Source organism: Toxotes jaculatrix, chromosome 13 (assembly GCF_017976425.1).
Source record: "Toxotes jaculatrix isolate fToxJac2 chromosome 13, fToxJac2.pri, whole genome shotgun sequence".
NCBI lineage: Eukaryota > Metazoa > Chordata > Actinopteri > Toxotidae > Toxotes > Toxotes jaculatrix.
The window spans coordinates 13455583-13481209 of NC_054406.1; the positions used below are offsets into that span (position 1 = coordinate 13455583).

General features: G+C 40.8%; 1 protein-coding gene and 1 long non-coding RNA gene across 3 annotated transcripts in view; both read right to left on the minus strand.

Moving 5' to 3' along the window:
• Window positions 1–12976, minus strand: part of LOC121191823 (calcium-binding mitochondrial carrier protein Aralar2) — a 51277-nt gene extending 38301 nt beyond the window's left edge. Inside the window, exons 1-4 of one of the 2 annotated variants that reach the window (XM_041053260.1) lie at window positions 6790–6833; window positions 6408–6609; window positions 5243–5296; window positions 4956–5098 (exon numbers count right to left, since the gene is read on the minus strand). In XM_041053260.1, the coding sequence (XP_040909194.1) occupies window positions 4956–5098; window positions 5243–5296; window positions 6408–6419 (209 nt within the window). In that variant the 5' untranslated portion in view covers window positions 6420–6609; window positions 6790–6833. Of the gene's footprint in view, window positions 1–4955; window positions 5099–5242; window positions 5297–6407; window positions 6610–6789; window positions 6834–11967; window positions 12170–12941 lie in introns of those variants that run through there. The other variant, XM_041053261.1, reaches the window with a different exon arrangement.
• A 9097-nt stretch (window positions 12977–22073) lies between these two features.
• LOC121191454 lies at window positions 22074–24664 on the minus strand. Its single transcript, XR_005895110.1, has 3 exons — window positions 24527–24664; window positions 23934–24027; window positions 22074–22438 (listed from the first exon to the last, which is right to left on the minus strand). It is a non-coding gene; the product is annotated as an uncharacterized LOC121191454 (long non-coding RNA).
• Window positions 24665–25627: the final 963 nt, after the last annotated feature.

Here is a 25627-nt window from a genome sequence, read left to right on the forward strand (position 1 = left end):
TATAAACGTAACAGAATATAAGGTTAATATGTGAAAGTCAAGAGAAGCCAAGGTGGAAACAAAATTTATTGTGAACTTGATTTGTTATGTAAAGTTATGAGTTGAAAGAAAGCACAACAGATCAGTTTTCTCTTTAACCCACTTCCTACTTTTTCCAAGTTTATCATTGTTGTACTATTACATCTCCTGCCTCTTCATAGTAACACAAATGCCCACTAGCATCATCAACAAGAGAAAAAATAAACATAAACATTGCCATTGTGTGATCCCACTGAGAGCCCCCTTGGGAGAGGCCTGCTGTGGGGAACTGGACCACGCAGTCTAGCCTTTATTTAGGTCCTGGTTCACAGTTGCCACAAGTCCATTACGAATTTCACAAATGGATCTGATAATTACAGGAGGGGTCAGAGCTAATGAGCAGTCCCCGAGCATCCATCTATTAAACCTATTTCAATTTCCAAGGGGGAGTGTGGAGAGGGAAAGGGGTGGGGGTGCAATGATTACATTTTTCTGGTTGCTTTAATTAATTATGTTACTGATGAAATTTAGAGATGTTTGTTTGGACGTGGACTATTTTGAGTTTAGATGTGGGTGCTCATGCGTCTTTATACTGAATGCACAGAGAAAAGACTGTATAGATGAATCAGACTGAGAAGGAGAAGAGCTGTTCACTGACAAAAGTATTGGTTTTCAAAATAACACCAAGAAAAGGGCACGTATTCTTAAAATTGTCGAGTCCTGGAGTTTCTTCATAAAGGTTGAAAAGCAATGTTTAGATTACTGGTTATAGTCTTTTGAATGTAGTCTGCAGAAATGTTATTCCTCCCTTCAAACATTTATGGGGAAAAAAAAAGAGAAGCCAAAACAGTGAATACAAAGGACTCAGATTAATACCTGCTTTCAATACAAACAACAAAATACATACTTGTATCATACAAGGCAACAGTACACTAGAAAAGAAAAGAGTGTGAGTTGGAGAGAGCGCAACAGAGGACCTAAGAGGAATATGGAGAGGGAATAAAAGTGAGCATACAATTCTCCACAGTGGCAAATGAAATCAGCTGTCGTTGTTTCAAAGGCAAGACTAATTGTTTTATTAACTAAGCGAGTACTTCTTAAGAGCAGGGCCCTGCTGATGGCAAGTAGGTGGAAGGGGGCACAAAAGCACACAGCTGTGACTGTGGATCCACTGTTAAAAACAAAGCCAATACCATTGCAGCTCACGCTGCTGGAATATTATCAAACTCTCCCATAATGATCATTCCTTTGTGACAAACGTACAGTACACTCTCAAATTATACCTGAGAGAGGTTAATAAAGGGGTTAAAGCAGGTACAGGCTGCGATGCAAAGACTCGTAGCACTAGTTTCCCAGACAGAACCGAGGGAAAAAGTCAGATTTCTTTCTTTTTTCTTCTTTTTTTTTTTTCCACATGCATCAGTTTACATGCACACTGGTCATCCCGTCTGTGTTTTCCCAGACATGGATAATCAGCATATTAGTGTAACTGAGAGGGCTGTTGATCACGGAGGGATTGGACCATGGCTTTGGACAGGGGAGTCCAGACAAGATCCAGGGGGGCATCTCCATAACACACACGAGAAACATTCCACATACTCGTAAGCATTTACACACAGCTCTGTAGCGGAGGGCTGAAGCTTATGATGGTTGATTAGCAGCGCCATGACGGCTGCAAAATGATTACCGTGGGGGGGGGGCATAGTTTTTTGCTAAGAAGACCCAACCCCAACGAGACACTCAATAATCAAATCAACCGACAGCATCTCCCAACCATCAACTGCTATGGCATGTATCCAGGGCTGCCCGATCCATGTATGCAGCCTGGGATGAACTTCGGAGACATGGCTAACGTGATACTGCAGTATGGTATCTCTTCAGTGTACAGTGTACTTACTTTACTCAACAGGACTTTGTTAAATCTTTAAACAGGCGCAGACGTATCCATGACATGTATCAGATGGAGAGATGTAACAGACAAGACGTAAACAAAGACATGATTCTGCCATGTGCTTCTATACATGACAGCTAGACGCTGCTTCTGTTATGATGCCATTTAAACTGTCTCTGTTACTTGTGTCCGGCATTAAAAACTCCACCCTATGTGCCATATACTTTTGTTTGTTTTTATATTATCTCCGTCACCCGGGCTTTTATCTCTCTGTCTCTTCTCAGCGGGCATCTAAATACTCTCCTCTGAACCGAGAGCCAGGCTTGGAAACATTGTTTACAAGTAACATAAATGCATGGTGTTGGTTAGGCCTGGCTGATAGAAAGACAGCTCTCCTTCGTTGATAGTAGTGGGAGAGAGGGGCCTGGAGGGGCTTCAATAATCCCCTGTCCCTGGCATCTTGGCATTGTCACTGACAGCCTTCCACCCACCCATAGTGGGATTGTCCACAGACATGCGCACACAGACAAACCAGAAAAACACACACGCGCACACACACACACACACCCTGGTGAGTGCTAGCTGCCAGTATCTGTTCGGTTTATAAGAGTGGACACCCACTAGTCCAAGTCCAGAGTGCCCACAGCAGCTGGCAGACTGCTATTTTCCCAGCAAGCTCCCTTAACAAAGTTTTTTTCCTTTTTTTTTGAGACCTACAAGAGTCTATGGGGGAAGTGTGTTTTTTTTTCACACTTGAACAGATGCTTCTATCAAAATATCAGAGGGGAGATGGAATAGAGAAGCGGAAAGGTCGGGAGTCTGAAAGAGCCCAAACGAAATGGAGTGAGCTCACAGTGCATTATGGTATGTGAGAGAGTAAAGGAAAGTGATGATGAGACAGAAAGCATGTAAAGAAAGTCAAAAGTGGGAAAGAGAGGACATAAATACACTGAGTGAAAGAGGAAAATCTTTAAACCACCTTGCAGTTCTGTAAGTCAGTGCACACATAAACAAAATGTTTGATCCCTGAAAACTGAGACATCTCCATCCTCCAAAGCCCCATCTCCTTCTTTCTCTCTGTCTTTATCTGTCTATCTGTCTGTTTCTCTGTCTCACTGGGAGCAGCGAGAATAAGAGGGAGAAAAGTGATTTCCACATAACAGATTGTTACGACTGTCACTATATCCCCTGATTTACACAGTCGCAGAGAGGGAGGCAGACAAATGCATTTTCCCTGTTTACACCCTGGCATCTAAGTAAAATTTCTCTCACACAGATACACTCCAACGGAAAAGTAAGCGAGCATGCCGCCTGCCATCCGACCCCCCGCTAAATCTATTACCCCTGACTCATCTTGTTGAAATGGAGTCCTACCTGGCAAAAACAGCAGCAGGCGCACAAGCTTCAAATATACTACTCTCATATACCAACCAAAAGTTATTGTTCACAAACATATTTGCATGAGATCGGAGCGAGCTGGATGAAAAACACGGCCACTAAAGTGGTTTGTTTTGTCTTGCTCTCCGTTCTTTTCATAAGGTTTGCACGGCTGAGCGCTTGAAAAACAATGCGTTTGTGTTTTCAGCTAGCACCGCTAATGTTGCCGCGTCTCTACTTTCTAGATCTATTTGCTTTGTGTTCACAGGTCTGCAGAATAATCATCTATGCTCTTTGTCTCGTCAAATCATTTATCTATTAAAGTTCAGGAGGAAAATAACACATTATAAAGTATGAGCCTCATGAGGCCTTTACAATGCCAACTGTGAAAAAATGAATCACTTCTAAACCGCAGCCTAAAAATTTTTTGGGAGAACGGAGATTAAAAAAAAAAACAAAACAAAAAAAAAAAAAAAACTTTTTTCATGTTTTGCCCCCATATCATTTCTATTCCCCTCCACAAAACCAAAATGAGGTTTAGATACAAAGCCTGGGCCATGGGTTCCTAATAGATTTACCCTGATGCCACGGCCACCATTTATCCTGCTCCAAAGCTGCACAATGCAACGGAGTGCTCCTGAATAGCATGGGCAATTACAGTGCATGTGTGTTTTTTATGTGTGTGTGTGTGCGTGTGTGTGTGTCTGTGTCTGTGGGTGCCTTGCTCTCTCTTTTTCCAATTCCAAAACCCCCACTACTACATCTCATCATCCTCTGTACATGCAGGCACACACACACACACACACACACACACACACACACACACACACACACACACACACACACACACACACCTTAAAGCAGATGTAATAACATGAAACTACGCAGCCATGTGCACTTTGCTCTTTGTAGAAGCCCAGGTGGTTACCATGGCGATGTAGGTTTTTTTTTTTTTTATCTTTTTAGACTTACCCTAACATTTTATTACCCATCATTATGTATCATTAAATACATACATATTAATGTAAAAAACAGGGGTGATGGGGATGGGGGGAGGAGTAAGTGTGAAATTGGGGGTGTATCTACAAAGAAGGAAACACCTGAAAGGGGCCTTTGGGGGTTTGATGTCTCTTTGCTACATAATTCAAGTATGAACATCCCTCTGTGCATTTTTTACACCAAAGGATTCAGTCATAGGTTTGTTTATAAAATGCAAAATAACACTAGAAAGGCAGTCACACATGATCAAAGCGAAACATAATGCATATACTGATAGCTTTGATAAGAGTCTGTCACAAGCTTACTTAATAGCTGGCTTAATATTAATGAGAAGGGATAATTTGGGGCATAAAGAGAGGTTCAGCATTGCAATTTCAGAGTCATATCAGCAAGCTCTGCCAGAGAAACTGTGATGATGTCAGTCCCCATGAGACACTCTTTGGTTGATTCTAATTTTATCATTTTGTCAAAAAAGAAAAGAAAAAAAAACTACAGCTATATTTGGCCTGCTTCTATCACATCTAGTGTGACAAACCACGCCACTTGCAATAGCAATATTTTCATAAGTATACCCTCAAAACTGCAAGGATTATCTAAAAATTTCCAAGTGTACAAGTATCTTAATTTACTTGAATCATCACACCCCCTAATATCAAAAGTGAACACCAACCCATCTTTCTTCTGGTCCACCACTCCAGCCAGCAGCTTTGTGGCCTCATCCGACAGCCGGATGTCTGTGTGGGCATGGAGGAAACGGCTCACAAAGTCTTGTGGTGACATGAAGTGGTCACCATTCTTCTTTACACTGGCATACTGTAAAGAGAAAAACAGATAAAGACAGGAGGACAGACGCTGAGCTTTCGAATTTGATTTTTTTTTTTTTAAAGAAACAAACATAAATCGAATGATGAGTGAAAACACAAAAGAGAAAACAAAAATATATAAGTAAAATCCCACCTTTTCAAAAATGGCTTTCAACTCAGTGGGGTCGGCCCTCCTAGGCAGAACTGCCTGCAAAACAATAAGAGAACATTTTGTGAATACAGCTTTCATCCACAGCGAGTGAACACAATGGCCTGCTATGTATCAATACCACACTTATATCATCATCCTAGTGCGTCTTGGAGTATTGTTATTGAGCAACATTGTAGAACAGCGGTTCCCTACCTTGTTTTGGGTTGTGACCCTCAAAACAAAGCTTTGTCTGCCTGCAAACCCTTGTTATAGGTTGGAGTGGCAGCCAGTTAACTTTTACTTTAATACTATTAGGAGATATAAAATTATTATAGTAACTCAAAAGCAAAATGCAAACACAGGAACACATATCTATAACTTTATGTTTTATCACAGACTCAATCTTGTTCTACTCTGCTCTTGTTGATCAGCTTGTGACCCCTCAGATTTATGCTGTGGCCCCTTGGAGGATCCCAAAACCCCTGTTTGGGAACCACTGCAGAGGATGATGCTGATGTGATATTTTAAAAACTATTATACAGAGCAGCTGCAAAGTTATATATATGTTATACTGTTCATATTAGAAGTTGGTGTACGTTGTGCAGTGTGTAAATTAATCCGGTTTCTAAACGTACTGGTTGTAAAGAAACATCAACAGTAAAATCATATTAAAACGTCTCCTCAAGCCTGTGGAAACTTCGCACACCTGCAGGTAGTTTATAACAGGATGCCACAACATGTAGCATGATGCTAACCAAGGTTACCGGTGACTACAACCGGTTTTTTAGCTGATACAAACCGGTAAAGTTGAGGAGACTGGGCCTGGGAGGAGCAGCGGGAATGCAAAGCAGCACTGGTATCATTGCTGTACTTTGCATAATTTTTGAAACGACACCTCAGTAAGTTTGACTTAGGCACTGCTAGCCAAATGTACATGAACTAGCTAACCGGCTACAGTAAAGCCTCAATGTCATTGCCGTATGGCCAGTGTTAACCTCTAGCACATCCTCTTAACAGGCTAACCGGCAGATAGCGACCCCTCCGGGGAGACAGTCTACCGGGCGGACAGCTCCAGAGGAGACACTCCCGGGACCGAGCACATCACCGGCAAGGCGACAGCTCTTCAGAGAGAAGGGACAGTGAGGAGGAAACCTCATCAGCTGCTTACCTTTGCTGCCATGCTTAGCAAGCGCTCTGTCAAACAGTCCCGTTCACTTCCTCCTGCGTGACGACGTTCCCATGGAGATCACGCGCCGGTGCAGTGAAAGGAGGGGGTAAGAGGATCATCTGTGCACGTGGTGCGGGTCACGAGAGGTCAACTGGTCAGTGGCTTGTGCATGTCAGATCCATTCAATGATCCATTAATCTGACTGTGTGTGTGTGTGTGTGTGTGTGTGTGTGTGTGTGTGTGTGTGTGTGTGTGTGAGAGAGAGAGAGAGAGAGAGAGAGAGAGAGAGAGAGAGATTTATCTGTGTCTTATATTAAACTTTCTACTGAATGAAAATGACATTTAATCTGTCCTACATGGATGGATTACTGAAGGACTTTACCTGACACAGGCCCAGGGACATGAGGTATCACAGAGCAGGACAAGTGACTGTTACAAGCATTTCACATTAGGACTCTGTCAAAACAAGAGACATGCTGTTCACTTTAATTCAGTATTGAATATCAGCTAATACCAAGCGTCATCTGGTACAAAAGTGATGATATTTTTGTCTAGATTTAGTCTAGATCCAGCTGCCTGATGCATGTATAGGCTACAGTAAGCTACATTAAAACTAGTGAAACAATTTAAATTAAAGAAGTCTAAATTACAAGTGTCTTTTGATGATTTCCTATAATATTTTGTTTTTAAGAGATGAGGCCTTTACATGTAAGTACCCAGAGGCCTATATTCTTATAATCTGTCCATGGTGATTATGGTGAAATGATTTTCATCCTCCATTAGCATCAAAGTATTTCAAAGTTTGCAATATTCACGCTGAGCTTTTTAGTATTTGAAGGTATTTTTGTGTGGGTTTGTTCTTATGCACGTTGAGTTTCTACTGTACTAAGGAACATAGGTCTGTAGACATCAGTATAAAAGCCTTAGTTCCTTCCTCACGCCTCTTCTTTCCTCACAGTAAATGGTTCCTATACTTTATTTCCAGCTTTTCCAGCCCATCTGTGCTTTGTGCCAGGAGGGAAAAAGGTGCAGAGAGAATTTCATGACTACAAAAGCAAAGGTTAACATTACTCACAGCATAAAAACAATTTAAAAGGGAGCAAAAGGGCTCTAATGGCCCGACAGTCTTCAAAGAAAATGTATTTTGCGCTCAGAATAATTCATAGCTTTTTGCCGGTGGCTTTTCAGCTTCCCGGAGACCCAGCATGAACCACTGTATTTTTCCCAGCAGGCTCTCTGCTCCTCACAAAATGGCCTTCGCCAGGGCATACCTCGCATCCCCTCCAAATATTGACAGCACTGAGTCCATCGCTTATTGGAAAAATGGCTGTAAGTAATGTTTTATCAGCCGATGCAATCTTCACACCTGTATTTTCTCCTGTCATATGACAATATTTGACAAGATTAATGATTTGATCCCATGACATTTTATTTCCCATCACTGTCAATCTGCCAGCAAACAACTCACTTACTTGTGGCATTTAGTGTAAGAAGCATGTAGCAGCATTTGCTTTGCTCTTGTATTATTCATGAACTGCAAAATTTACTTGAGGCATATAAACTACAGTGTGTTGCGACTGTGACATGAAACTCTTGACTGTTTACATGGAAATTCTTTAAAACTTAGACTCTGAAATGATTTTGCTTGTCACGTCTAGAGCAGCGTTTTAGCCTCTATTTTTAGCAATCAAACCCACAATGGTTCTGTCAGCCGCCACAGAGTGAGTAATAATGATAAACCTTGTGACCCTTGAACTTCCACGGCTTGAGGGGTCTCCTGCCCACATCCCCAAGGGCCCACGCGTCCTGACAGCTTGAGCGATGAGTGGCGGGCGGCTGTCTCAATCTGCCTCCTCCTATTTTTAACTCACACTAAACACAGAGCTTCCAAAATAGGCCCGAGCTCTAAACAAATGATTAATAGGGCACTTAGGGTCTCCCCGCTGACCAGCGTGTCCCTATTAACAGCCAATAACGGAGGCCCTCTGGGGTCAAAAGGTTTAAAGACTTTCTAATAAAAGTAACACAGACATGGGGATGTGTTTTGGAGGAGAAAAAACTTGTGTCTCAGTTTGAAATGCTGACAAGTTAATAATCCCTTCTCAAATGGCCCTACCGCAGTAAAATGGCCAGTTTGTTCTTACTTTTATTGCTATCATCTGTCAGTCACTCACATCTTTCTTTTTTTTTGTTCTGCCTCTTCTTAAGTGGACTGAAAGAGCTAAAACAGCTTTACAGTAATGTTCTCGCTGGGGCTTTATTCTCATTCCCCACTCTTTCTTTTCTTTTCTTTTTTTTTTTGTTGAATGTGAATTCTTATTGTATTTTTAGGCAGGAAATGCCTAATGGATTCCCAAAGACGTATTCATGACATGGTAATGAGATTCAAATTTGTAAGACATTTTTGACCTGAAAAAGAGGCCGCTTGTGGCAATGGCTTTGTCCTGTTTTCCACTGCTCGGGAATACCGTCACTCTCACTATTACCAGTGTCATTTTTTAGAATGTGTGCGATGGAGACACAAAGCCAGAAAGAGTTCAAATGAAGAGATAACTGAGGAATATATTGATCTGTCACTTACTGTCTAAACAGGGTGTCTTAGAGTTGGTGGAGACCATGGGTCAATGGCAAGTTGCACTGTATTCTGTTACTGCACAGGGATCAGAAATGCTTCTTCAAAGTATATCTTCTTTATAGTTTATATTCATAATCTCATCAGACTCGATACAGACAATATACAGAAATTACTGCATAGCAACAGTAAAGTAAATAACTTAAGAATACAGTTAATTCAGCTTGGAATATGTATTATATCCCCCTTCCCTCGCCTACCCATCCAACTGCTTGTCCATCCAATCCAAAGATGTGTAAATGTAAAATGTTTACAAATCCAAAGATATGTAAAGATTTTTAAAAGCATTATTGAAGTGAAAATTTTGCAGTCACAAGTGCAGCCTTTCAGTATCCTGTTTGAGTCATCTCACCCCAGCAGCAGATAAATCTATAATCAATATACAATATCTATAGTATCTACATATGCACCACATCATCGACAGAGCAAAAGGGAATGTGGAGGCTTGGGAAACTTAGGCGACATAGTGGATGGATTCTTTCTTTCTCTTTCTTCAGCCTCTCTTAACATGGGGGTTTGTTTAATACATCACAAGCAATTGCAAAGAGATATGCATCTCTCATTTACATTGAATTATCAAAGTGTTCATAGTTTGGCCATTGTACAGACATGGATCTTGATAATTTAGTTATTTCAATAAATTGGCAAAAAACATGGAATGATATCACATTATTTGTAGTTTTAAAGGATAGATCTGGTGATATGCTGTTGTTTATTTGAAGTCAATCCCACACGCACCCTCCTGCTGCTGTATGTACTCACTCGGACATCAAATGTGTATTAGTTTGCTACTGAAAATAGTCCTCAACAAATGCAAGTCTTATTCTCTGAGTGCCATGGATAAAGCAGGGAAAAGTACTGAGAGATGGCCTATCACATTGTTGGGGTGTGTTGACAATAAGAGAAATATAAAATGATGTCGGAGTGATCCTTCAAACACCAGTGAAAATGGTAAATGTAGTACAAAGCATGAACGTTTGTCAATACAGCATAAATGCTAGGATTCAAAGTTTTGTCAAGTCCACCTTCAGACAAACAAGAAAATGTGCTCTTCTGATGAGCAAATTTGCCATGTAATGTGCTGAAGAGACAGAATTATGACCCTTGTTATTGACTTTAATTTATTTAACTCAGTGGGCACACAGAGAAACACTAGTTTCTAAAAGTAAAAGTATTTAAAAGTGAAGATAAATGTTTTTTTTTTCTGAGATTGTCAAAATCAAATTTTATAACCCAATTCTTAAATCTTTTAAGATTTAAGATGTTTTCTTTTTTTTTCTTTTTTTTTTTTCACAATTTCATCTGATGTTCTTATTCAGACCTGTCATGTGTGAGAACTTAAATGTCTTGCTCAAGGACACATCGGCAGGACACATGGCTGCCGATGGACTCAGTGGCTGTAAACCTGCAACCACATGATTATGACCGCTTTACTTCCCCTCTAATTAACTGTGTTTCATGTGAGAACCAAGATTGATGTCCAAGCCGCTCCAGTTGTGCTCAGCGTTTGAAAAACGCAAACTCAGAGATGAAAACACCCATTGTGCAATAACAAACCATAGCAAACTTCACACTAGCCAAAGCGGGAATTTTATATAACTTAGGAGAGTCACCAAAACCACACAGTAGACAGGCTGCCCAGATAGTGTGGGATGACTTAGACAAATCTGTTTTGCATAAAAGACAAGAAGGTGGCGAGAAGAGAAATGGTGCATGGTGAAGCCATTCTTATGAAATCAGCCTTCTAATCCATCTAATATGCTGTACTTACAAGGCAAAAAAAGTGTGCCTTATATCTATTTTGACATTTTGTGTTTCTTTCATTCTTCTTTCTGGTGCACTATCTCTTCCGTAAGAAAAACATTATTTGTGTTAATACATAAAAGCTATTATGTCCCAGTCATATAGGGAGCCTATTTGCAAAATAGAGTTCTCTCTGTATGCAAAGTCTCTGCTGCCTGTCTAACAACAAAACAATGGCTCTTATAATCTACTTTCATTTCTCCAATCAGTTGGTTGTCAAACACTATCCTTAATCATCATACATAATATGCACTGCATTAAAGTGGCATTCTTGTAAACACCATATCTGTAATAGTGTGTGACAAGCGGCCTTTGTTTACACCATAATAACTGGGTGTTTGAATAACTTCTCAATGACTTTAAGTAACCAGCCAGACTCACTCTGCTTCCATTCAGCTGTGCTGTTTGATAACCTGGACTGACGTTTGGCATGGAGTGGACTGTGGATTATACCAAACAGTAGGGCTGAAAGGACGTCTCAGTCATTTCACCTGCGGTCTTGAAACATGGGAGTGCATTTCCTCCACACACAAACACACACACAAACACACACACACACACATTTCACATGCCGTGTACATCCGCTTGTCTCATTATGCAAATGTTAACGTGGGCATTCATAAACATGGGAGACAGTTAATATCAGCCCCACCTACACACACATGCACACATGCACACATTTATTTGAAGCACCAACTTTGCTTCCTCTGCACACTTTCCCATCTGCCAAGAAACTCTCTTAAACCTCAAGGCGGGCTGTCTTCGCCATAGCTTCTGGATGAATCTGTTTAGTATCTTTCAGTTCAGATGAAGCGCTACACTAACCATGCTTAAGGGCATCTGGGATGGGCGGTGTGCCTGATGAAGCAGGGGAAAGGGTGGATGGGAGCTTTGAGATGGTCCAGACAGGCTATTGGGCAGGCTTGAGCTCTTCTCTTCCACAATAACAAGGACCCACACTGAAGCGCGCTCAGACCCTGCAACCAGAGAGGGCACAGGGGTCCTCCAGCCTGCTTGGGTTTGGGATAAATGAACCCAGATGCTTCCCGCAAATGCAGAGCGACCAGGCTGAGGGAATGAGGGCGGGGGGAGTAGGTGGTAGAAACAGAAAAAGAGGAGGCTTACCTCTTTTTTTTTCCTCCCTGGATTGAGGCAGTTGTCTGTCAGATTGCTGCGCTTTCTCATAACCAGTGATCACAGAGGCCTCTGTGCAAGGAGCATTGTGGGAAATGATCGGGGGGGGGGGGGGCATTTGTGTTTGAAGGAGAATGAGAGCAGCAGCAAATCTTTAAGTCCTTTCCTGTTCCCCTTCCTGTCAAGCTGCCACCTGGACGGAAAGAGAAGGAGGGAGCGAGAGAATGATGGTCGCATTTGTCTAAATGACTTAATTGAAGTTCAAGTTGGTGCAGGAAGTTTTAGAATGTAACATGAATAGTGTGATTAAATGTTTTTGAATGACTTGTTTTATCGATGTGGGTTAGCTATTCATTCCAGCAGTACACTTGCTCCAAGACACTGAGCTACCGCTCTGCTGATGGTTCCCTTTTATAGAACAGTACCTGTCAGTCTTCTTTTAAAGGAATAGTACAACATTTTGGGAAATATACTTTTTAGCTTTCTTGTTGTGAGCTAGACAAGAATAAAGCTTCAATAAAATAAAAGAAACTTAATTAATGAGATTCAGAGGAGCTAGTAGGTAATTTTGTTACCTTTGGACAAACCCAAGTTAGCTGTTTCCCCCTGTGTCCTGTCTTTTTGCTAAGCTAAGCTAACAGCCACCTAGCAGCAGCTTCATTTTTACAGTGTAGACATGAGAGTGGTATAAATCTTCTCAACTAACTCTTGCCAAGAAAGACAAAAGTGTATTTCCTGAAATGTCAAACTATTCCTTCAACACAACTATGCTTGTCTGGTGCCACTCACAGAATTGGTTCTTCTCTGAACAGCACTGACATTATCATGTATGGAGAAAAAATAAGACCTTCAAATGCAGTACGACAGTAAGGATTTGATGTGATGATTGGTGCTGTGCACTGATATTCCTGCATCCTTTTCTGGACTGTTTATCATTTGCAAACTAAATCTTACCAGTGGCTCACCTGCAAAGTGCAACCCTATCCCCAATCAGACGTGGGTGGTGTTCTGCAAAAAAAAAAAACAAGCTACATTAAAACATTGGAATGCTGATGCGTTTATTCTCCTTTTTTTGCAGTAGCTCTTCAAAGCCTCTTTTCCACTGCAGACTGCAGTGATACGTTTCTCACTAGGGACCTCGGGAGTAACCTGTGTCACTACCAATCTGCCAGGCTCTCCTGATGCCATCCAGATGCCCCATCCTGAAACACACACCGGCCCCTTTGTTTGCTCCACTTGAGGTTTAGGAGCCCCTTTTTTTCACCGCATTGGACATGCACTAACACATACACAGATGCACACACAGTTACACCAATTCACAAGCACAGATACACGCTTTCAAACAAACACAGATGTTCGGATATTCTGAATGCTCACCCACGTGTGCGTGCACACCCGCACTCACAAACCACCCCCTGTCTGAGGTAGATGCAGCAATGAGGAATAAACGACAAATTTCCTATTTCATTTTAGTAAGTCTCGCCTGCGTTTGCTCACTCCTAAACTGCTTTGCCACGTCGGAAGACCAAGAGTTAAATTAGAGAGGACTAAATTTCCTGAAATGAAATGACTGTCAACTTAACTTTGCTCCATCATCTCAGAAGAGTGCAAGAAAAATAACCCAATCCTTCCATTCTGTTTCTGTGTACTCAACAGCAAACAGACTTTGAAATATCAAAGGTTAACCATGGCGAAAGGCATCACTCTGAAATGAATTATGAAACAAAGTTGAGTTGTCTTTGATCTTGGAGATTTGTAGTGATCCAGCAATATGTAGCTCCTGTATATGTCAACATGACCATTAGGAAGTGCTGACATCTATCTGATTAGGATGACAAAACACCAAGCACCTGTGTGTGTGTGTGTGTGTATGTATGTATGTGTGTGTCCTTGCTTTGCCAAATGTCTGCCACATCTGCTGTCCATAGTGTCCATGCGCTTGCATCAATGTGTTTTCTGTACATGTGTATTTACACTTTGAACGTGAGCAATCTTGTACATTTGATGGTGTTTGAGTCTGTGGATTTTTGTTCTTCCACATCTGTGAGAGTGTGTGTGTGAGGATGAGAGAGTGCATGCCTGCATGGTGTGCTGGCTGGCTGTCCTGCCTTGAGGGGAGATAAATGGCTGAGTGTTGTTGTTGTCCAGAGAGCAGACACTCAGACAGCCGCTCACACATGATTAATTGTTTCCTTGTTGGGACTGGGACCAGTTGACTGTGTCTGGGCCAAGGCCTCCCACCCAGCCTTTCCAGACGTGAGTGTGAGTGTGTGTGTGAGAGAGCGTGAAAGAGAGTGATGAAAGGCAAAGACAGTAAAAGAGAGAGGGAGAGAATGTTACATCCTATTTTATGAGTTTGTCTGTCACTGTACTCTCTTTTTAAACATATGCTATTGTTTTGAACCAGGCCACACAGTGAAGTGGTGAGGTTTTTGGGTGAATGTGGTGAAAATGATCGATGCGAACTGAGGGGATGAATTTGTCCTGCAAGCTTTTTATGTTCACTTGAATTGGGTTGTGCAATGTTAAAAAGGTCTTTAATGGACTTTTTCCTGCAATTGTTTCCTCCCCCTGTGTAGTTATGATGCAGATACTGTCATATGTAATTAACCATGCTCTAATTACTTGATCCAAGTGAAAGAAGCTTTAGCTTTTGCCTTGGATCATGGCTGCACATTGATTTCTCATAGGTCAACACTGCTCAGGTTGATCTGCAGTGATGCTGGGTTTCATGGGAGTGCATGAGTGAGCCTGATGATTGATTAATTACAATTATCAGAGGCCTGATAATTCACCAGAGATGATAATAACATCAAGTGTGCTTTATTGCTCTGGCGGAAAAAGCCTCTCCGGTGTCTAAATTGTCCCCCCTGTTAATTTCTCTTCCTTCACTGTCCAATGCTTTTAAGTGCAGCAGGACAGGTGGATGGCTGATCCAGTGTGTTCAAATATTGGAGGTTTGGGAGGGGACGATGGATAAAAAGCTGGAGTAAAAATAGAAAACAAACTCCCTAATTGCCAGGTATCATGGGCATACGGGAAGGAAACGCAGCAGGGGGTGTTGTTGCCACAGACGTCACAGTTAAAAACACGCTGCCATCCTCGCAGGGCCATTCGGCTCGGTTGCACATTGTGGTTTAATGATGGCATGAGGATGACTCACATGCAACACTGATTCACTTTACATTAGACCCTTAATCACAGCAGCTATTATCCCCCCTTTGTGTTGATAAAAGTACTGGACTCCATCAAGACTTGTGTTAAATAGATGCAAAACATTTACTCAGCGAGAGTTTCTACTTCAGTCATGTGTGTTATTTCACAGTGTAGGCTACTATGAGCCATGTTTGTGATTGAACTGGGTTGTTCGTGGGTGAATAAAGCAATATTGGGCTTGGTGAAATATAATCAGGGTTTATATGTGTTATATTTCACAGATGCTGATCACCTAACTCTAGTTTTTCTGCCTTAAAAAGGCATAGAGTAGTAAATACAGAACAGTAAAGCAATGAACTAAACTGTGTAACAGACATATCGCTTGTAAAAGCTTAATTTCATACCTTTTAGGCTCATTATTAATCATCACCATAGACTTAGATATTTTTGATACTAGACTAGCAAACTAAAATGTGCTGGGAAAACACATCTACAAAAATATTTTGTTCCGAAGCTTTCCTGCTGATTTGAACTAATAAACTAATGAATTAATATCTAAAGTCAGAGGCTGTAAAGCTGGCAGTTGCTCTCTCACTGCTAGGCTAGCGTCCTTTTAACAGAACTAATTTTTCTAGTATTACTGTTTTTCCCCACCCTGGTTAGATTTAGCTTGTGCCCTTTTGTATTGATAGAAAAAATAATAATAATAAAAAACTCAATTACTATGGTGTTGGAGCATCAAAATTTTTCAAAGATTTTTCAATGACAGGAAACATGAAAGTGGATAAATTAGATTTAGCTATTTCACCTGCTAGCTGTAACAAACTGTAGTTTCTGTCACTGCTGTTTGGTTTTTACTTTTGTTTTCAAGTTTGACATTCAAGGTTTTTTCCCCTCATGTCAAAGAACACTTTTTTTTTAAGTCATATTCTGATTTTGGCTTTATATGACATTATAAACTACTATAAACATTCTCTGTGCTACATTTTGTGCCTTTGGGAAATTATAGAATTATCTGTCAAAGACCTGCAAGGTGGCTCGTGTCATAAACAGTACAGCTGAAACTGGGCACTCATAATCCATCCTGACATCAAACCAGAGTCTTGTGTTTTCATAGTGACTCAAGCGCCAGGGATAACGTTAAACTGAAACATACCCATCTGTTTCTTTCTGTGTGCCAACATGTCATATTGGTTTAAAATACAGACAGGTTTAAATGACAGTGAGGCCGCTGCGTGATCCCATACTGTCTGAACTATCCAGTATCATGTTCACATGCTCAGAAGAGTTGATCCTTATTTTCAGCTGAGCCCTGATGACTCTCATAAAAACACATAAGGGTTTCAGAGGAAAGCATGAAATATAATCCAGATATTGTATCTGTTAGTCGTGTGTGTAACTAGGTGGAGTAAAATATCTCAATTTTAGATATTTATGTTCCCCTCAACCACAAGTATGAAATTTTGGGTCAAAATATGGAGCTTGATACTTACTTTCTAGTGTGGAGATGTCTTTAGTTTTCTAAAGATCAAAGTCACAGTAGTGTCAGTGTTTTTGCTATTTTTTGGATTAAAAGGGAATTGGATTTTTGTGGCTTCAGACTGAAACGATGTGTGCTGGATCTGCAGTGACACAGCATGTTTTAACGCAGTGCAAGTGTCTGTCTGAATGAGGCCTAAATGACCCGCAACAACACAAAGGTACTTAAAGGACTTTTAAAGAAATAGATTGCTGAGGGATGGAAAGTTAAAAAGAGAAGATTAATGCCGCTCCTGTGTCTGTCCGATAAATATGAGGCGACATCCCATCGCCAGTTTGCTAAGTTCAGCACAAATACTGGAACCGGAGGAGACAGCTAGCATGGCTCTATCAAAACTATTAATTAACATCTTCATACAAAAACTGAAAAAAACAATAAACACCAGCTAACTGTAGTTTCAGACAGATGCTGATATTCTTATCTAACTTGTCCAAGAATTGTAATTCTTTTAAATAGGCTGTTTGCTATTTTCCTGTGTTTCATGGGAGAATTTCTATGAGCACAGGAAGGCGCGAATCCATAACACACAAACTACCTGTGCATTATTACAGTTCCTCCATGAGAATGGGCCCTTTGTAGACTTTATATGAGCATTTTGCAAACACACACACACACACACACACACACACACACACACACACACACACACACACACACACACATATATATATATATATATAGTGAGAGAGAGAGAGAGAAGGAGAGAGAGAGGGAGAGACTTTGCACATTACATTATTAGTTAATTTTTGATCAGTTTCTTCTGATCCTGTAGAAGGGGGGAAACACCATTTAGGACAACACAGGATCATTTTGATGAGAATGAATGGAGCTAAAAAAGTAGCCTGTGGTCAATCCATACTGGTTAATTGAGGTAGTTAGGGTAGAAGAGACTTAAAAGCCCCAGTCCTCCTTGACGCTGATGGCTGTCCTATAAGGGACCCTCAGTAGGGCCCTCAGGTCTTTTGATAGGGCACTCGCCAGCGTCCTTTGGGGCTGTTTCACCTCCCACAATAAACAGGCAGCCCTTTGTCACTGGGAGTAGGGGGGTCTGGAGGGTTGCTCCTCGTTATTATTTTCTAAAGTAATTATACCTTATTATCTGTGTTTACTTTAGCGGGGGTGCAAGCGTGCAGGTGTGGGCCATTCGGCAGTGGGTTGGCAGTCTCACTGGTGAACGCACCCCTGAGTGTCTTTTTTTTTTTTTTTAAACTCTCTCCCCTCCATCTTTACTTGGAGGTTTTTGGGGGTTTTAGTAGTAGTATTGTAGCCCCACCGCTAATTTCAGCCCAACAAAAGAAACGTGCAATTAGGGCTATTATAGTAGCAGCTGCATGCTTCCTAGCTGTGCAGCAACGGCTTCGTCTTCACCCTGGCTTGGTGGTGAAGGGACTGAAGAGGAGAGAAGGGCCTGCAGCACTGAGGAGAGACATGGTCACAGTAGCCTCCAATGTCTGCAGAAAAGAGGGGAAAATATAGCCTGGGAGGCTGGTGTGTTTCTTCAGTGTAGACACAGCAGGGACTCTCGCCCACAGGCTCGTGGGCCTTGAGAACAATGGATCTGCCATCTCCCAACACGAAGTATTATGAAATAGTGCTCGCCACAGTTCCATTGACTGCTCTGCTGCATGAAGTCATGTGGTCTCAGAACTGTGTGGGCCGAGGGAAAACGGTTTGCAAATAAGAAAAATGCTTTTCAAGGAATCTGGGTTTTCAGAAAAGACAAGAATGCATTTACAGAATTTGTTGCATTCAGTAGTTCCCAATTAGACTGATCCTGAACATGATCTGGTGAAAGTGTCACAAGTGTGCTGGATTCCTGCATGAAGACCAGACTTTCCATTGCTTACACAAGGACGCTGAACTGTTCCTTTAAAAAGCAATCTCCTGTTTAAAAGATTCAAAATGCAGCGTTCAAATGATGTCAAAATATACTATTCTAATACAATCAACCAGCAGATCTGTACTTTAGTTCTCCTGAAGTCAGTCAATACATGTCAAGCTGAATCATGTGGGTCACAACAGAACAACAAAAATGCTTGCACAAATTAAAGTTGTGATTAAATGGGTTCAGAGGAGAACTAGAACAGAGACACTGAAAACCCTGGCGATCTCTGTGAGGTTGAATACCGAGGGCCCATCAAGGCCCTCACAGCGTCAAACACAAGGGACCAATCTTACGCTCTCAGCACAAACAAAATGGTCACAGGTCCTCCTCTGTTGCTCTCACTTACTGATTCTCTCACTTCACTGACTTCCCAACCCTTAGAATAATCATCTGGCCCAGGGCCCTTAGTTTCAAGGGCATAAACAGATCTGAGTATCCCATATGTAGGAGTCAGAGCTCTTCAAGTTCACTTGGCGAACACGTGACCTTGCTTTATTTTCTGCAGAGCATGCCAACAAAATGTTTATTTTCTTTATCAGTAGGAGGTGGAGCATTGTCTTTCAAACATAATATGGGCTGTGCACTCATGAGACCTGTTGGGCTGTAATATGCAGCTGATTGGGATAATAACTGGTAGTAAACAGGGATTCTGTATTTTCCCAGAAGAGAACAAGAGACTGTCAGATGCTTGTCAGCATGCTTTCTGTTGCCAACCTTTAAACGCTTGACATGAGCTAACAGATTTCCACTTCTACCATTTCCAGCCTTTAATGCCAAAATCTGAGTGTAACACTTTGAAGTACAGAGTAACTCTTTCCAAATATAAATGTATGCAAAACAGCAAATAGTGCTGGTAAATCAGCACGACAAGGGGAAAGTACAAAAGCTAGAATGAATGGCCACCCACAGGTAAAAGGCAGTTGTGGAAAAATAGTCTAGATTCAGAAGAAATTTTGACCCTCAGAATGACACAGTACTTGCTGCACTCAAATTTTACTTGACTAAAGGTTTATTAGTATTTGATGTTGTAAAAGGTAATAAAATGTCGTAACTCATTAAGAAATTTCACTTTTGTTGAATTACAGGTAATAGTATTTGTAATGCTAAAAGAAACTGGTCTAATCAGTCCATACACACACATTTGTGGTGTTGTAGAAGCAGGAAGTATACACAGAAACAATCTATGGCTTAATTTGCAGTATAAAGGAACTATGGCTGCGTTAGAAAATATTTTACACTGCAAAAATCAGTGCAGTAGGAATAATTCTGCTTGTTTCCATAAAGATCATTTTGTTTCAAATTAAGTTGGATTTTTCTAATCTAATCTCTTTAGGTACTGACAAATTTTAGTTTTAAGAAAATAAGACTTCTATAGGGTTTAATTATAGACACAAAGGACATCATAAGATACAGAGCATTGGACATGGACATTTATGTGAAGCTGATATTTCTGCCGCACAATGCATGGCATTGTGAGTTTTGTGTGTTTTGAATATAAAACTACTCAAATGAGTAAAAGTTGCACAAAATGGAAGTACTCAAGTACAAAAATTGCACGTAAGTACTGTACTTGAGTAAATGTATTTATGTTACTTTCCACTTCTGCAGGCGGAAGATGGATGTTGTTTTCACGTTGAAAACTGCTCTTGTAGCCTTGGTCTTACTGGCATCCATTTCACCTCATTAGGACCCTGGGACTGAGAGTCGACAAAACACTGAGAGAAATCATTTTGCCGGGGGAGTATGGCGGGGATAAATTGGCCTCTGGTTCAGTACCAGAATCCCCGCTGTGCCAAGCGGAAGAGAAGGGCCTGGCTGGCAGTAGGGGCAGGCCCAGGCAAGGCAGGCTGGGAGACCCCATGCTGAGACCCCCTCCCTGCCTCTGACAAACACGGCAGTGGATAATCTCTCCTTCAGGGACTCGGCCCAGCGCTGTGGGGCTGTGAGGGAAGGGGGATGTTATACAGCACAGTGCAGAGGAACTGCCTCTGTATGTGTATTGCATGCATCACAAACACTTGCACACACTTGTTTGCATTGTGTGTGCTTCCACTGCGCACAGCTTATGTACATCTCCATTTCCTCTTGTGTACACTTTCTTTCTCTCTTCCTCTCACATGCAGACATCTCTTTGACAGTTTCAATAAACAGAGCCGTACATGAGAAGCGTGGTTGCTACAAAATGATCACGAACATCTCAGATAAATTCTGTTAGGATGTGAACTTGAGTGATATCATGTAAAATTCATGTAGTCCAAAATAAATGCACAATGTGTCAGAGGGCAATAACAAGCCTTTCATTACAGGTAGGCCTCGCTGACTTGGCAGGTGTGCTTCTTTGAAAACACATCAGATCTCAATGGGAAAAAAATCATGCTGGATATCCATACTGATATGGACTGGGTAATGTGTTAGGAACGAAAAGATGCGAAATGAAAATTATCAACCTACAGAGGGCTGAATTCAAAGACACCCCAAAAATCAAAAGTGAAAAAAAGATGAGACAGGCTAGTCCATTTTGCTGAAATTTCATTGCAGCAACTCAAAATGGTACTCAGTAGTTTGTATGGCACCCACATGCTTGTATGCAAGCCTGACAACGTTGGGGCATGCTCCTAATGAGACAACGGATGGTGTCTTGGGGTATCTCCTCCCAGATCTGGACCAGGGCATCACTGAGCTCCTAGACAGTCTGAGGTGCAAACTGGCGCCATCAGATGGACCAAAACTTAATGTCCCAGAGGTGTTCCATTGGATTTATGTCAGGTGAGCGTGGGGGCTAGTCAATGGTACCAATTCCTTCATCTTCCAGGACCCGCCTGCATACTTTCGCCACATGAGGCCGAGCACTGTCGTGCACCATGAGGAACCCAGGTCTGTCACATGTGCTCACCTGCTTTCATCTGTGAAACGCACAGGGCGCCAGAGTAACTGCCAGTCTCCTGAAATCTCCTCCATGCTCTTGAGACTGTGCTGGGAGACACAGCAAACCTTTTGGCAATGGCACATTTTGATGTGCCATCCTGGAGGAGTTGGACTGCCTGTGTAACCTCTGTAGGGTCCAGGTATCGCCTCATGCTACCAGTAGTGACACTGACACTAGCCAAATGCAAAACTAGTGGAAAAAAAAGGCAGAAAAGATGAGGAGGGAAAAAAAATGTCAGTGGCCTCCACCTATAAACCCTTTCCTGTTTTGGGGGTCATCTCATTGTTGCCCCTCTAGTGCACCTGTTGTTAATTTCATTAACACCAAAGCAGCTCAAACTGATTAACAGCCCCCTCTGCTACTTAACTGACCAGATCAATATACCAGAAGTTTAATTGACTTGATGCTATACTCTGATTAAAAGGTGTTTCTTGAATTTTTGCTGAATGCTGCATGAATTGGAGGTATGAAGGTAACTATGATGTATTCATTCAACATCTAAGCTTCCTTAATTTCAGAAAATGTTCCTATGATTACTAAAGAAGAAATGCAGCACAGTTTCTTCAGGTTATATGACAAGGACCACTCTGTAGATCAGACACAGTGTTTATAGGGTGGACAACACACAAAAGATAAAATAAACACTAATGTAGTGTGCAAGCAACTGCAAATTTACTATCTGTAAATGTCACTGTCTAAATATTTGCAGTAAAAACACTTGAAAGGAACCATTTTGTCCAAACACTTTACTTTTATCAATATTTGTTACAAAAAAAGAAAGAAATAAATCAACATCTTCAAATGTCTTCTGTTGCTGCGTGGTCAACTAGCATGTATGCAGTACGTTAGTATGCAGTCAAATATAAATGTCCATATCCAATGTCATCGTATACTGAAAGGCCTTGTCAGCCGCTATGATGTCTCCATTTTGTAACCATGTTTTTCCAGCTCCGCTCTGCAGGGAGGAAAAAGAAAATAGAAAGATCAAGTCAGTAGAGATGATTACAGGTGGGTGGCTGAGGCATAAGTACCCTCTATTGATTGTGAGAACCATTAAGAGATGGGAGTGAAAAAAATATATAAATATTGCATAATGTGTGCAGCTATGGATTTGATGATTACATATATATGGCAGTTGTGCCCTTTAACAATAATGATATCTTTAAGAAACAACTTAATAGCATAGCTGTTATAATTGACCTAAATAAAACAATAGCATATTACTGTCTAAAGTGTACTTAAATAAAAACAGACCAGCCACTTATCTATCAAGTTATTGATTATTCAATAAGTGTGAGAGCAAGGCTTTAAAGCAGAATAGACCCTATGATAATAACTTTGATATTTAATGCACAACTCTTTTAACACTACTAATTTTAAGATTATGTGACTTTCTGACACTGTATTTGTCTTCCTTATTTTTGAGTTTTCAAGGTGTTTAATGCCCGATTTCACAAACACACACAAACACACACGCACGTCAATTTCAAGATGCAGGGAATTTTGCTTAAACATAAGTCTGCGATAATTAGTCTCTTAAGAGGCATTTTGATGTGATGAGTCCTTGTTCTTCAGTTCGAGTTATAAATCAGAGACTTTAAAGCGGTGACATGCCGTGCACTGGAAATTCAACTCCAGGTTTCACTGGGGGTATATTTCAGGAGTTTATCATTTTTATTATTGTTTGTATTACACATTGCATTAATGAGGTTTAAAATGATAAACTTGCGTGAATATTCCTGCAACTCCTATGATGTGATAAATAAATAAATATATAAATAAATAAATATTCAAGCCATGTCCAGACAATTGTTTGCTTCTTAAAGAAACACCTGTGAAAAGCACAGGACTGAGCACAATAAGTCATCAGTGAGATGACCTCATGTGTCCCGTAAGAAAGTGTTGTTCTTTGGAAAACACTTTTCCAAATAAAAAGAAAATTGATTTAACATAAACTGCAACGATCTACGTATATATTCTTCCAAAGCTTGTTTTTTTTCACTCACACGGCATTGTTGATATCACACATTTAAAGAAAAAATAAAGTGCAATAAATTCAACCATGTCTACTCGGTACTAAAACACACCACGGGATATATTATATAAACAAATAAATCCAGAATAGATTATGATACTGTAAAACAAGGAAAATCTAACAATGTTTAATCATTCCAAAATATAGTACAAATAGTTGACAGGAAGGTGAGTCTTAATTTCACTGTAATTGCATGATGGTTGCTGGTGTATGTCACATAAGCTATCAAGGAGCTGTGTGTCTCATTTTCTGTATTTTATGTAAGGAAATTTGGCCCATGTGATTGACAACCACACCAACTAGTCACTAGTCGCAAATTACCAACTAGTTACTGGCGACTTCTATGTCCTAGATATACTGGTAGGCTCCAGGGGATGTAGCTACACATGATTAAATGTGTTATTTTTTTAATTACCTCAGTTGATTTGAGAAATCATCTTCTACGTTATCATCATCCCAATTGTCTTCCCAAACATGAGCATCTTCATCTTCATCCAGCCCCGTCCAATCTGGTGATTACACAGTTAAACCATATTATCGCCAACAACGTAAAACTAAGCAGACAAATTTTAAATGTTCAGTCTGTAACTATCAAATGAGTCAACTAAATCCCACACACAGTGGCCATGAGAGTCATTTTAAATTGTTTACACGAGTGGCTAACACTTTAGCTTATGGGCTTAACGCTACATTAGCCTTATGCTAGTGTTGCAAACGTTAACAAAAGAATTAAAGTACATATGCTGGCAAAACAGCTGAGACGTAGTTTCTGACACATTAAATGACAGTGAGCTCCACAAGTCGACTAATTTAGTCAGCTAAATCAGATAGATGTGGCGTGTTACTAGCAAGTTCCCTAGCTGATGCTAACGCTAAGGCTAACATGGCCTGGCTAGCTGAGTCACTGCTGCAGGGCCCAGCACCGAAAATCCAACATTTACTGACTATTGATTTTTTTTTTTTAAAAAGCAGAGCAATAACACTTTAGATGATATACATATTATTTACCCTCGGCTGGGAATTCTTCAAACTCATCATCCTCCTCCAGTAAACCCAGGTCCACGGTCTGTTTCTTGTCTGACATGTTTGCTGTCCTGCCGCTGTGTTCCTGTTTGCTAATGACCGGCTCGCGTACGCAGGAATTGCTAGACGTCGAAGGTGTTCAAGCGGGTAGCGATTGCGTAAGCTGCGCAGGACGGCGCAGCAGTCAGCACGCTTGACGGCAAGTCAAGATGAGGCAATCCTCCTTACGTAGCACTTTTCATTACAGATAACCTCAATGCGCTGTACATTACAATGCATGTGCTCTCACCCAAAGACAGTAAAGAGTCCAGAGGCAGCTCTGACACAGACACACAATCAGATACAGTCTAACTTGGCTGAAATAAATACATGAAAATTTTTATTAAAATGAGTTTAGGATATATAAAACTGTAATTTTCTATAGGTTTTTCAAGTTATAAAAGCTGTCCTATTTAAAAGTCTGAGTCCAAAACAATTCTGAGGTTCTTGACTCTCTTACTATGAGTATATATTGTGTATTATCATTATTATATTCCACAGACAAAGTGACCCTGAAGTATGAATAAATTAAAAAATCTTAAATTTTTAGGACTAATTATAAATCTGTCTTATTTTTTTTTCCAACTCTAAAATGATAAAGACCTTAAAAGATGAATGTGCTCTTTGAGATGAACAAATAATACAGTACATGCATTCAATGTACTACATATCCCCTCGAGTCCCATGCCTTGTATAAACTGTGTATTATTATGACTGCTGTTGTACTTCTTTGATGTAGATGAAAACATTTTAAAAAGTATGCAAACCAGCTCTTCATCAGTATAGTGCATTATACTATGAATTATAGATATAGCTAGGGCTACTGTGAAGGATCTGATTGCTTGTTTCCCTGTTTTCAGCATGGATGGTTTTCAGTAACAGTGGTTTGACATCAAAAAGGTGGAGCAATGCTTAGAAAACACTTGCAGATATTTTGGAAAACAGAACTCTGCTTCTCTCTGCCTCTCCCTATATGTTCCTCTCTCTCTCCCTAATACACTCTCTCTCCCACACCACCACAAAAGCCCCGTGCAGCCCTCTTGTTCC